The 14,402-nt window shown below is 39.4% G+C and overlaps 1 protein-coding gene across 1 annotated transcript in view; it reads left to right on the top strand.

The window, feature by feature from the left end:
- Positions 1-1,792: 1,792 nt before the first annotated feature.
- skib (v-ski avian sarcoma viral oncogene homolog b) overlaps positions 1,793-14,402 on the top strand; it is a 42,958-nt gene continuing 30,348 nt past the window's right edge. The window contains exon 1 of the mRNA XM_035796360.2: positions 1,793-3,116. Coding sequence (XP_035652253.1) covers positions 2,217-3,116 — 900 coding nt within the window. The 5' untranslated portion in view covers positions 1,793-2,216. The remainder of the gene's footprint in view (positions 3,117-14,402) is intronic.

Below are 14,402 nucleotides of genomic sequence, written 5' to 3'. Positions count from 1 at the left end.
ATGTCTAAACAAACAATATGTCACTTAGAATGTCCATTGGTCTCCTGTCATGTCATTTTTTACATTGTCATACAATTCCCTTGGTGTCCTACTTTTCCAGCTCTTATTAACTGATATTTTAGCACCCACTAGTGGTACAAAAACGCCTCAAAATGAATCATTTCTGACCATGCGACCAGACCAGGGGAAAGTCTGGGCCCTGGATACGGCCTATGTAGAGAAAGTCACAAAGGAAAAAAAGTCCATAAAATATTGTCATCGAACTGGGCGCATTCAGCGGTGACGGAGCGGTCAGATATAAATATGCTATGAGGAACAAACGTTATTGATCTCTCCCGAGTGGCGCAGCTTTCTAAGGCACTGCATCTCTGTGCTAGACGAGTCACTACAGACACCCTGGTTCAAATCCAGCTGTATCACAACCAGCCGTGATTTGGAGACCCATGGGGCGACAAACAATTGGTCCTACCGTCGTCCGAGTTTGGCCGGTGTATGTTGTTGTAAATAATATTTTATTCGTAACTGACTTCCCTAGTTAAATGAAACGACATCACGTCGGCTCTATTCGTGGAGTTTCTATCCGCAACGTTTGGCTACTTGAACGTGGCCCTGGTAACGCAAATTTTATCTGAAGTGAGAGATATTTTCTACACCAATGAGTTTAGCATATGACGTTCATCGTAGCTTCCTATTGATTGTTAGGGGTTCACATGAACCTTGCCTTCAGGAGAACAGAACACTGCTATATAAGCCTATATATAGTACACACTTGCCTTGATGCTCTGTCAACAATATTACATGCTTTTTCCCCCCAAACCATGATGTCCTACTTTTCATGGCTATAACTGCAAAGTTATAATTTAATATTCAATATATTCTGTTATGTCGTTTTTCCTATTAAATAGCAGACTATTAAAGACTTTTCACAGCTCAACATATACTATTTGTGTAACACTTTATAATTACTTTCATGAATAAGCATGAATAAACTAGGCTATAGACTATTAATACATAAGTATATCATTATTTGTAAACATGTAGACCAATTAACGTTTATAAGCATGTATATGCCTAAGTATTAGCCTGCAAGAATTAGAATTCATCATAAGTATTGTAACATATATAGTAATAAAAAAATAATTAATAACCATTTCTAAGCATTTATAATGGCATTTTCAGGAAAGTTTTTTTTAAGTGGTACCTGCTGGTATATGTTGTAATTGCAGGTGTCTGTGAGCTACTAAAATACCTAATTGAAATAATGTAGCCTAATGTGACTATTTACATTTGTAAAAACACTCAAATCTCGGCCTATTTGTAATGTATTTTGTGTGAGGTATTATGTTGGAATTGGGGTTTAATAACTAAATGTATTATTTGTTTAGCACTGCAGATGAAATTGATCTGTTTCGGCTACTCTTTGGTCCAATATTGTTATAGGCCTAGATTTATGAATTAATCAATAAAAGTGTTACATGCGTTGTTGGAGCCTGGTCTCATCAGCACAGCCGGATAAAGGCTCAGTGGGCCTACTTTTGATAGTCACAAATTAGATTCGTGTATTTTTCCCATTGAGTTCAGACTCCACCCTTCCTCTCCAGTCCATTTCAGAGGCTTTCAGAGGGATCATAGATTTTCTAAACTGTCTGCTTTAGGCTACAAGGTTTTTGTGGCTGCTGCTGCAGCTGCCATGGTAGCAGGGGGAGGAACAACCATTTGAGGGAACAGCCAGCTCGGCGAGTCAGTCACATTCCTGGCCGGGATTCAATGACTGAACCAGACACAAACAAACAGAGAGAGAGAGAGAGAGAGAGAGAGAGAGCGAGAGATAGTACAGCTAACTCACTTCACACATTCGCTTAGAGCTAGAGAGCTAGAGCGCCAGACTGCGCAGACTGGGCATATTTGAGGATCACATCGTGCGGACTAGACTGCAGTGGAGAAGAGAAAATGTGTTTCCTTTTTAGGCTCTTTTTGTGAGTGGTCCGAAGGATTTCCCTTACGTATCTGTGAACTGGAACATTTGTTTCAGGGTATTAGAACTCAATAGTGTCTTATCCTCCTTTTTAAATGGATACCGCCCTGGTGGTAACCTTCTCTAGTGACATGGAAATGCGCCGCGGTGGATTTACTGAGTCCTTAGCTGGATTTTGAAGACAACTGATTAAAATAGATCGCCTACATTTGAACTCACTTCTCTATATAGTGTTGAAAACATGGAGGCCCCGTCAAGCTTTCAGCCTCATCCCGGACTTCAGCAAACTCTGAAGCAGTTTCATTTGAGTTCTATGAGCTCTCTTGGTGGACCGGCGGCGTTCTCCGCTCGGTGGCACCAGGAAATTCTGTTCAACAAAGATGGAAAAACCGCTGAACTGATGCTGGCCATGCCTGTCCAGACACCACCGGTTATGTCGGGGCCGTTATTCATTCCATCCGATCACACCACCGAAAGGTCCGAAACTGTCCTGGAGCGTGAGCCAATTTCGTGTTTCGTGGTAGGCGGCGAAAAACGTCTGTGTCTGCCGCAGATTCTCAACAGTGTCCTGCGGGATTTCTCGCTTCAGCAGATCAACTCCGTGTGCGACGACCTGCACATCTACTGCTCCCGGTGCACCGCGGACCAGCTGGAGATCCTCAAAGTAGTGGGTATCCTACCCTTCTCTGCCCCATCATGCGGACTGATCACCCAGACGGATGCTGAGCGCCTCTGCAATGCCCTCGTTTACAGTGGTTCCTACCTTCGTCACTGCAACAAGGAGCTGTCTGGCTCCATGGAGTTGGAGAGGACGGAAAAAAGTTTCAAAATATACCACGAATGTTTTGGTAGGTGTAAGGGGTTATTTGTCCCAGAACTGTATACCAGTCCCAATGCTGCCTGTATCCAATGCATGGACTGCAGACTCATGTACCCCACTCACAAGTTTGTGGTCCATAGTCACAAAAGACTAGAGAACCGGACAGTTCACTGGGGGTTCGACTCAGCTAACTGGCGTGCCTATGTTCTCCTGGACCCGGACTATACAGGGAAAGAAGAGAAAGCTCTCCTGGAGCAGCACCTCAAAGTAATCAAAGGCAAATTTGACTTCGTAAGCAAGCTCTCAAACAAATCATGCAGGGTAAGTCTGATGAAGTTTATTAAAGTTTGTGTAAAGTGCCTAAACGTCTTGGATGACTGACATTTAATTGGATTGTAATAACTTGTTTTATTATTCATTCAGTATTGGCAGTGATTCCATGATTTAAATAATGGCCCTATTCTATTGGACACCCCCTGTTCTCTCTCTCTCACACACACACACACACACACACACACACGCACGCACGCACGCACGCACGCAAGCACCCACACACACACACACACACACACACACACACACACACACACACACACACACACACACACACACACACACACACACACACACACACACACACACACACACACACACACACACACACACACACACACACACACACCCACATGCACATATATATTCAGTACCAAAAGTTTGGACACATCTACTCATTAAAGGTGTTTTATTTATTTTTACTATTTTCTACAATGTACACTAATAGTGAAGACATCAAAACTATGAAATAACACATATGGAATCAAAATATATTTTATATTTGAGATTCTTCAAAGTACCCACCGTTTGACAGCTTTTCACACTCTTGGCATTCTCTCAACTAGCTTCACCTGGAAGGCTTTTCCAACAGTCTGAAGGAGTTCCCACATATGCTGAGCACTTGTTGGCTGCTTTTCCTTCACTCTGCGGTCCTGCTCATCCCAAACCATATCAATTGGGTTGAAGTTGGGTTATTGTGGAGGCCAGGTCATCTGATGCAGCACTCCATTACTTCCCTTCTTGGTCAAATAGCCCTTACACAGCCTCGAGGTGTGTTGGGTCATTGTCCTGTTGAAAGACAACTGATAGTCCCACTAAGCTCAAACCAGATGGGATGGTGTATCGCTGCAGAATGCTGTGGTAGACATGCTGATTAAGTGTGCCTTGAATAAATCACAGACTGTGTCACCAGCAAAGCACCCCTACACCATCACACCTCCTTCTTCATGCTTTCCGGTGTGAACCACACATGCAGAGATCACCCGTTCACCTACTCTTCGTCTCACAAAGACACGGCGGTTGGAACCGAAAATCTTAATTTGGACTCATCAGACCAAAGGGCAGATTTCCACCGGTCTAATGTCCATTGCTCATGTTTCTTGGCCCAATCAAGTCTTCTTCTTATTGGTGTCCTTTAGTAGTGATTTCTTTGTAGCCATTCGACCATGAAGGCCTGATTCATGCAGCTTCCTGAACAGTTGATGTTGAGATGTGTCTGTTACTTGAACTCTGTGAAGCATTTATTTGGGCTGCAATTTCTGAGGCTGGTAACTACTGAACTTATCATCTGCAGCAGAGGTAACACTGGGTACTCCTTTCCTGTGGCGGTCCTCGTGAGAGCCGGTTTCATCATAGCGCTTGATGGTTTTTGTGACTGCACTTGAAGTTCTTGACATTTTCCAGATTGACATGTCTTAATGTAATGATGGACTGTCATTTCTCTTTGCTTATTTGAGCTGTTCATGCCATAATATGAACTTTTGAGCAAATAGGGCTATCTTCTTCTGAATATACCAACCCTACTTTGTGCTGATTGGCTCAAACGCATTAAGAAGGAAAGAAATTCCACAAATGAACTTTTAACAAGGCACACCTGTTGATTGAAATGCATTCCAGGCGACTACCTCATGAAGCTGGTTGAGAGAATGCCAAAAGTGTGCAAAGCTGTCATCAAGGCAAAGGGGTGGCTACTTTGAAGAATCTCAAATATAAAATATATTTTGATTTGTTGAACACCTTTTTGGTTACTACATGATTCCATATGTGTTATTTCATCGTTTTGATGTCTTCACTATTAGTCTACATTGGAGAAAATAGTAAAAAATACATTAAAACCCTTGAATGAGTAGGTATGTCCAAACTTTTGACTGCTACTGTATATACACCCACATTATTTATTTCCTTTTTTCCCTGGCTGATCTTTTGCACATGCACATATATTGGTTTAAATTCACATTTAAAAGGTTTGTTTTAAAATTGAACATTAAAATCAACAGAATCTCAAACTATCACACCCTTGAGTGGCCCTCCAATCCACTCCCCTTGGGGGAGTTAACCGGACCAGAACCCCCCCCTAGGGTAACTCAAGGGCATCTGCATATGACAAATGGAGCCTCAATTATATATTTTATTAGTCCAAGAGGGGAGGGGGGGGGGCTGGGGAATTCATTTTTGGGGTTAGGTAATTAGAGTTTAATGAGCTTTGGGTTATCAAGATGTCTATGAGAAAGGGCTGTGTTGAGCAGGATAGTGTGTGTGTGTGTGTGTGTGTGTGTGTGTGTGTCAGAGGAGACTGGTGGGTGGAGATGTAGCAGTACGGCCTCTTCATAATGACTGGTATAGAGGGAATGGAATGATATCTAACGGGAAAACCATGTGTTTGATACCTTTCCATTCATGCTGTACCACCAAGCCGCCTGTGGTGTGTGTGCACATTGACGGATGTGGTGGTGGAAGGTTTTCAGGTTGACCACTTGCCTGTTCGGCCTCTGCCTGGCTCCAAGCAGGGGTCACAGACGTTTGGAGCGGACTAAGGACGAGGCGACATGGTGGCTGTTTCCCTCAGCTCACAGCAGCTGTTGAGTGGGACTCTGCTAATGACTGGCCCCTATGTATCTCCATGGTGTAACAACTCCACTCTGAACAGGAGACACAGGGCCATTTCTCGTAAATCCCCCCTCCCAGTGACTTTCAATTTCACTATCAGTGCTACTCACGAAATTGTGGCATTTTTATTGTGCAGTTATAAATGGAGTTCTTTCTCGACCAAGAGAGGCTTGGTTGAATATTGATGCGGTTCCGTTGTGATGGTGGATGTTCAGACGAGGTATCTCAGAGACCGTTTGCAATCTATTATTTAATGATTGGCTACAAAGAGATGTAAGGACCTTTTGTTGTGGAGAAAAACAGAGATCCACTGTACTCGTCCCTTCTGTTATGGCTCTGATCAAAAAATATCCGGAATTAGTTCCTAGCAAACTACATTGCATTGCAGATTCCATGCATACATTGTCCTCTATTTTTAAAATTCTACATACATTCTTAATTTCTAAGTTGCTTTGTAAAATTGCACCAAATCTCACAGCAAAATGCCCATTCAATAATAAGTGAACATAATCTGTGTCATTTTCGATTGAAGAAATGGACAAAGGAAACTAGACTACGGAGTCGCGGACCTGAAGAAAAAATGTCGGAGGAAAAATCTCTACCACCTGTGGCTTGTGGCTGGTCTCCCAACTGTAGCCATCGTGTCATGATATATGTTCAGCGTGCTTCATATTTTACAAAACTGTGAGGTCTCTGCTGACAGCCTTCGAGTGTCTGATGAAATATATACCGACTGAGCTGAGGCAGGCAGCATCAGGGGGAGTGGTCTCTGTGTGTGTGTGTTTGCCTGCCATGGTTCACTGTCAGGAGTGTCCCAGTTAGCAGACAGTCAGGCCTGGTCCTTAGGGAGCAGCACACCAGTGCTCCCATACATCACTCTGACAGGGGAAGCTGGTGAGAGGCCGGACAGCCGCCAGCAGCCAGCCTTGGCTCGCTTACCCATGAAACAAGAACTCAATATTATTGCCCCGCCTCAGACCAGCACTGATGTCGGGGTGTTTTATCAATCAGTCCAGCATCCACTGTCTGTCTGGGCCTTCAGTTACACTACTGTACATGTAGTGCTGTAAACTAGGCTCAGTTGAGAAACACCTTTTTGCTATTTTGGAGTAATCTCTTTGACTAAAAAGAAAGTATAGTGATAGAATAGATCATAATGAATCAAATGATTTAATTCAAGTACTGTGGAAAGTTGAACAGGGTTTCCACATAGCTAAAGACGGCATTATATTTAGTTGAATATCATTGTTCGGGTACAAAGCAGACAGGGATCAGAGGGGGTTGACACCAGAGGGCCGTTGTGTCTGTTTTGAATCAAATCCTGCATTTGGTCATTAAGCCGTTGCCAAGCGTACATATGGGGGCAGATTGGAAGAGAAGAGGCTGTAGGCTCTGATTGAGGAGATGCGGGCCCAGTGGGGCAGGGCCTTGACATGTGTTGTCAAAGGGCCGTGACACCTGACCTCTATCCACAGAGAGTGACCCCACCCACCCCCACTGTATTCACAGCATTCAATCAGATGCCCTTGTGTCCAGTCCACTGGCCAGATGGCTGTCTGATAAAGGACCGAGAGACACAGCAAATGTTTAAATACAAATAACAAACGTTATTCCCAACGACACAACCAACCTTACGAACAACACAAACACATAGTCCACCAGTCTCCATCATACAGGAAATAAGTCATGAAAGTTAGTACACCAGAATACAATATAAACCTATATGATACACCAGATAATAAGAGTTAGTACTCCAGAATACAATATAAACCTATATGATACACCAGATAATAAGAGTTAGTACTCCAGAATACAATATAAACCTATATGATACACCAAATAATAAGAGTTAGTACTCCAGAATACAATATAAACCTATATGATACACCAGATAATAAGAGTTAGTACTCCAGAATACAATATAAACCTATATGATACACCAGATAATAAGAGTTAGTACTCCAGAATACAATATAAACCTATATGATACACCAAATAATCAGAGTTAGTACTCCAGAATACAATATGAACCTATATGATACACCAAATAATCAGAGTTAGTACTCCAGAATACAATATAAACCTATATGATACACCAAATAATAAGAGTTAGTACTCCAGAATACAATGTAAACCTATATGATACACCAAATAATAAGAGTTAGTACTCCAGAATACAATGTAAACCTATATGATACACCAAATAATACGAGTTAGTACTCCAGTATACAATATAAACCTATATGATACACCAAATAATACGAGTTAGTACTCCAGAATACAATGTAAACCTATATGATACACCAAATAATCAGAGTTAGTACTCCAGAATACAATATGAACCTATATGATACACCAAATAATAAGAGTTAGTACTCCAGAATACAATATAAACCTATATGATACACCAAATAATCAGAGTTAGTACTCCAGAATACAATATAAACCTATATGATACACCAAATAATAAGAGTTAGTACTCCAGAATACAATGTAAACCTATATGATACACCAAATAATAAGAGTTAGTACTCCAGAATACAATGTAAACCTATATGATACACCAAATAATCAGAGTTAGTACTCCAGAATACAATATAAACCTATATGATACACCAAATAATAAGAGTTAGTACTCCAGAATACAATATAAACCTATATGATACACCAGATAATAAGAGTTAGTACTCCAGAATACAATATAAACCTATATGATACACCAAATAATCAGAGTTAGTACTCCAGAATACAATATAAACCTATATGATACACCAAATAATAAGAGTTAGTACTCCAGAATACAATATAAACCTATATGATACACCAGATAATATGAGTTAGTACTCCAGAATACAATATAAACCTATATGATACACCAAATAATCAGAGTTAGTACTCCAGAATACAATATAAACCTATATGATACACCAAATAATCAGAGTTAGTACTCCAGAATACAATATAAACCTATATGATACACCAAATAATAAGAGTTAGTACTCCAGAATACAATGTAAACCTATATGATACACCAAATAATAAGAGTTAGTACTCCAGAATACAATGTAAACCTATATGATACACCAAATAATCAGAGTTAGTACTCCAGAATACAATATAAACCTATATGATACACCAGATAATAAGAGTTAGTACTCCAGAATACAATGTAAACCTATATGATACACCAAATAATACGAGTTAGTACTCCAGAATACAATGTAAACCTATATGATACACCAAATAATCAGAGTTAGTACTCCAGAATACAATATGAACCTATATGATACACCAAATAATAAGAGTTAGTACTCCAGAATACAATGTAAACCTATATGATACACCAAATAATAAGAGTTAGTACTCCAGAATACAATGTAAACCTATATGATACACCAAATAATCAGAGTTAGTACTCCAGAATACAATGTGAACCTATATGATACACCAAATAATACGAGTTAGTACTCCAGAATACAATGTAAACCTATATGATACACCAAATAATCAGAGTTAGTACTCCAGAATACAATATGAACCTATATGATACACCAAATAATAAGTTAGTACTCCAGAATACAATGTAAACCTATATGATCCAGAATACAGAATACAATGTAAACCTATATGATACACCAAATAATAAGAGTTAGTACTCCAGAATACAATGTAAACCTATATGATACACCAAATAATCAGAGTTAGTACTCCAGAATACAATATGAACCTATATGATACACCAAATAATAAGAGTTAGTACTCCAGAATACAATATAAACCTATATGATACACCAAATAATAAGAGTTAGTACTCCAGAATACAATGTAAACCTATATGATACACCAAATAATCAGAGTTAGTACACCAGAATACAATATGAACCTATATGATACACCAAATAATAAGAGTTAGTACTCCAGAATACAATGTAAACCTATATGATACACCAAATAATAAGAGTTAGTACTCCAGAATACAATGTAAACCTATATGATACACCAAATAATAAGAGTTAGTACTCCAGAATACAATGTAAACCTATATGATACACCAAATAATACGAGTTAGTACTCCAGAATACAATGTAAACCTATATGATACACCAAATAATCAGAGTTAGTACACCAGAATACAATATGAACCTATATGATACACCAAATAATAAGAGTTAGTACTCCAGAATACAATGTAAACCTATATGATACACCAAATAATAAGAGTTAGTACTCCAGAATACAATATAAACCTATATGATACACCAAATAATAAGAGTTAGTACTCCAGAATACAATGTAAACCTATATGATACACCAAATAATACGAGTTAGTACTCCAGAATACAATGTAAACCTATATGATACACCAAATAATCAGAGTTAGTACTCCAGAATACAATATGAACCTATATGATACACCAAATAATACGAGTTAGTACTCCAGAATACAATGTAAACCTATATGATACACCAAATAATAAGAGTTAGTACTCCAGAATACAATATAAACCTATATGATACACCAAATAATAAGAGTTAGTACTCCAGAATACAATGTAAACCTATATGATACACCAAATAATCAGAGTTAGTACTCCAGAATACAATATAAACCTATATGATACACCAAATAATAAGAGTTAGTACTCCAGAATACAATATAAACCTATATGATACACCAAATAATAAGAGTTAGTACTCCAGAATACAATATAAACCTATATGATACACCAGATAATAAGAGTTAGTACTCCAGAATACAATATAAACCTATATGATACACCAAATAATAAGAGTTAGTACTCCAGAATACAATGTAAACCTATATGATACACCAAATAATAAGAGTTAGTACTCCAGAATACAATATAAACCTATATGATACACCAAATAATAAGAGTTAGTACTCCAGAATACAATGTAAACCTATATGATACACCAAATAATACGAGTTAGTACTCCAGAATACAATGTAAACCTATATGATACACCCAAATAATACAATATGAGTTAGTACACCAAATACAATATGAACCTAAATATGATACACCAAATAATCAGAGTTAGTACTCCAGAATACAATATGAACCTATATGATACACCAAATAATACGAGTTAGTACTCCAGAATACAATGTAAACCTATATAAAGAATACAATATAAACCTATATGATACACCAAATAATCAGAGTTAGTACTCCAGAATACAATATAAACCTATATGATACACCAAATAATAAGAGTTAGTACTCCAGAATACAATATAAACCTATATGATACACCAAATAATAAGAGTTAGTACTCCAGAATACAATATAAACCTATATGATACACCAAATAATAAGAGTTAGTACTCCAGAATACAATATAAACCTATATGATACACCAAATAATAAGAGTTAGTACTCCAGAATACAATATAAACCTATATGATACACCAAATAATAAGAGTTAGTACTCCAGAATACAATATAAACCTATATGATACACCAAATAATAAGAGTTAGTACTCCAGAATACAATATAAACCAAATAATAAAGAGTTAGTACTCCAGAATACAATATGAACGTATATGATACACCAAATAATAAGAGTTAGTACTCCAGAATACAATATAAACCTATATGATACACCAAATAATAAGAGTTAGTACTCCAGAATACAATATAAACCTATATGATACACCAAATAATAAGAGTTAGTACTCCAGAATACAATATAAACCTATATGATACACCAAATAATAAGAGTTAGTACTCCAGAATACAATATAAACCTATATGATACACCAAATAATAAGAGTTAGTACTCCAGAATACAATATAAACCTATATGATACACCAAATAATAAGAGTTAGTACTCCAGAATACAATATAAACCTATATGATACACCAGATAATAAGAGTTAGTACTCCAGAATACAATATGAACCTATATGATACACCAAATATTATCAGTATACAAAATAGAATTCCGCCTGTTCTTCTATTTGGTAAGAAAAGTACATAAAATAGGTTTTTGTGAGGAATTACAACAACAACAAAAAATCCCTATCGTTTTCCAATATTTCTCAGTATACGTTTAAGAGGTAACAGCATTAATCTCGTGACTGCGTGGAGAGGAGAAGCAGACTCTGGAGACCCATGTAGTCCTTACTTAATCAAATGAAGCCTCTTCATGCGAGGCCAATTTATGACATTTCTCATCCCATTGTTCTGCACACTCCATCAAATTCGCCTCAAACCTGGGACCAAAACAATCAACTGAGTAGTCTCTGGGTGGTGAGGAATGTGTGTGTGCAACTCAGGGCTAGCGAGACAGTTGTGTCTGTTTCGTGATTTGTGTATGAGCGTGTCTTTGTTCACTAGGGAAGTGCATTTCTCCTTACAAGCGCGATTCGATACGCATCTAGACACATGGACTCCAATACGATACAGGAACGATGCTTTTAGTTTGAAACGATTCAAATCGATGCACTAACATCGATGCGCACGACCCCATTCTAAATGAATATCTGATACTGATGGAGCTCAGGAGCTGGATCTGTCTGAGCTGACTTCTCTGAGCCGAGTGGGCCTGTGTACAGTATGTGTGTGTGTGAGTGAGTGAGTGATGTAGTGTGTGGGTTGAGCCATAGGGAGACGATTTACCATTTACCACTATCAGATTAGGGGGTTCAATTTATGTTTTTGCGCCGTGACGTCTTATCTGAAATCCTCATCACCCGCCGATTAATTTGTCATATAGCGGATTAAAATGTTTTGAGCTAGTAATACGTCAATATTTAGTTATCAAAAATGAGCTACGACATACAAAAGCCTATTAATTTAACACCGTTTTGGATTTCACCCGTCTCACAAGCGAATGGTTTTGACCATTTGGAACTTTATGGATAGTTGCTCTCTTCTCCCGTTCCAACCTGTGAGGCTTGCAAGAATGATTGCTGTCCTTGTTATGAAATTACACCTTTACCATGTTCACGTGAAAATGGCCAGATGCACTGACTGTTTAAAGCAGAACTACCCAAAACATTTTTTACGGTGAACCTTTCAATCCAAAAGCCCCATTCAGCAGATAGATCAGCAAGATGTGAGTTGTGTCCATTCTGGTAGCCTACAAAGCTCTGCCGTTAAAACAACATTTTCTACAGCGCATTTGAATGACCCAGCAAGTTAAATAGGTTGTTCCTCAGTTAATAAAGCTTATGATTTAAGATTGCGGCGGCCATTTTACAAACATTTGGATGCTGAAGGTGCCACACAGATATAGCCGAACAATATTAGAACAGGGAAATGGTAGGCCTATCTATCGTTGGCACAAGCAGTTGCGTTCTGCCGCTCTGTGCACACAATTATCTGACTTTGAGATCAACGTCATACGCTGCTGTTACATGCATAAAAGCTCAATAGGAGGCTGAAGGAGAGGGGCGCGTCAATTCAGTCACAACAGAAAAGAGGAATAAAGCAGAAAATAAAATATGAGTAAAAAACTTTAGTGAACGGGCGATTTGTAGAGCTTGAATGCTTTTTATTTTTTAAAATATGTTTTACCTATGTACGCTTCATTTGGATCGGTTTGGGCTCCGGCACACCAATGCACTCTCATCTTAAACATTTGAACAGGGGACCGGTGAGTGCAGTAAGTGCGTGTAAGTTGGCATGTAATTATGCCTGGATCAGCTGTACTGGAAGTTTAAAATGAGCTCACTGACTGCTCATTTCCATTCCCATCTGTTTGCTGACCTCTGGGAAGCCCTGAGGGCACACATGGTGCATCCCCCCGGCCCCTGGTCAGCCCCGTCTGACCACCACTGACCCAACACAACTCCTCACTGACCAGCACCTCCCCGAAATGGAATAGCCAAGTCCGACCAAGACTCAGTATCTCCAACCCCTGCCTCCAGTCCAACCTAAACCATAGCCTAGTCCCTAACCAGACAGATAATGCGGTGGATAACAGATCCAGTCCAGAGTGTTGGTAGAATTCATTGTTTGGAACTCTGTTCATTTGGCTCTTTTCTAAATCCTTTTGAAAACATGGCCCACTGACCACCAGCTCCCCGGAGAAGTGCATCATGCCATCTCTTCTGTGATTGAAGGCGAGTGGGGGTCAGTGTGTCAGAAAGAAGGTGTGAGGAGCTCACAGGGGTCTTGCCCTCCATTCTCCAGGGGCTAACCCCATGTTAAAAGGGCGTCAGCTGGAGTTCTGTGATGGGCGCTAAAGACCTGCCCCCTCCTTTGTTCCAGAGCCCTGCCATTCAGAGGCTGTGAAGTGCAGCTATTCCTCTTTGTTAATGCCTTGTTTATTTGGGTGGTGCGTGGGTAAAAGGTTGGGGACAGACAGGTAGAGTGGGACCCTCATCTCCCTTTAAAAGGAGGCTTCTCGTGCCCTGAGGTTATCCTCAAGCGTGCTTCTCTTCCTCACGCTCTTGCGAGCAGGGGAATGCGGTGCGATATCTCACTCATAATGTCAGAGAACCGGGGTTACGCAAGTAACTTTTAATCGTTACGTTCGAATAGCAAACAAAAACCCATAACAAAGTGAGGGGATGTCCAATACAAGGCGTGCACAATCTCAGTTTAATAAGATATGTCCCAAAAACAGTACTCAAGAGGTAAACTCCTCTGTAGGAGAAGGCCCTTCTAGCACCATCTAAAAAAACGGGACG

This window comes from Oncorhynchus keta, chromosome 21 (assembly GCF_023373465.1).
Source record: "Oncorhynchus keta strain PuntledgeMale-10-30-2019 chromosome 21, Oket_V2, whole genome shotgun sequence".
Lineage (NCBI taxonomy): Eukaryota > Metazoa > Chordata > Actinopteri > Salmoniformes > Salmonidae > Oncorhynchus > Oncorhynchus keta.
The sequence above is the reverse complement of the archived record's forward strand: the minus strand, read 5'-3'. Positions and strand labels throughout refer to the sequence as shown.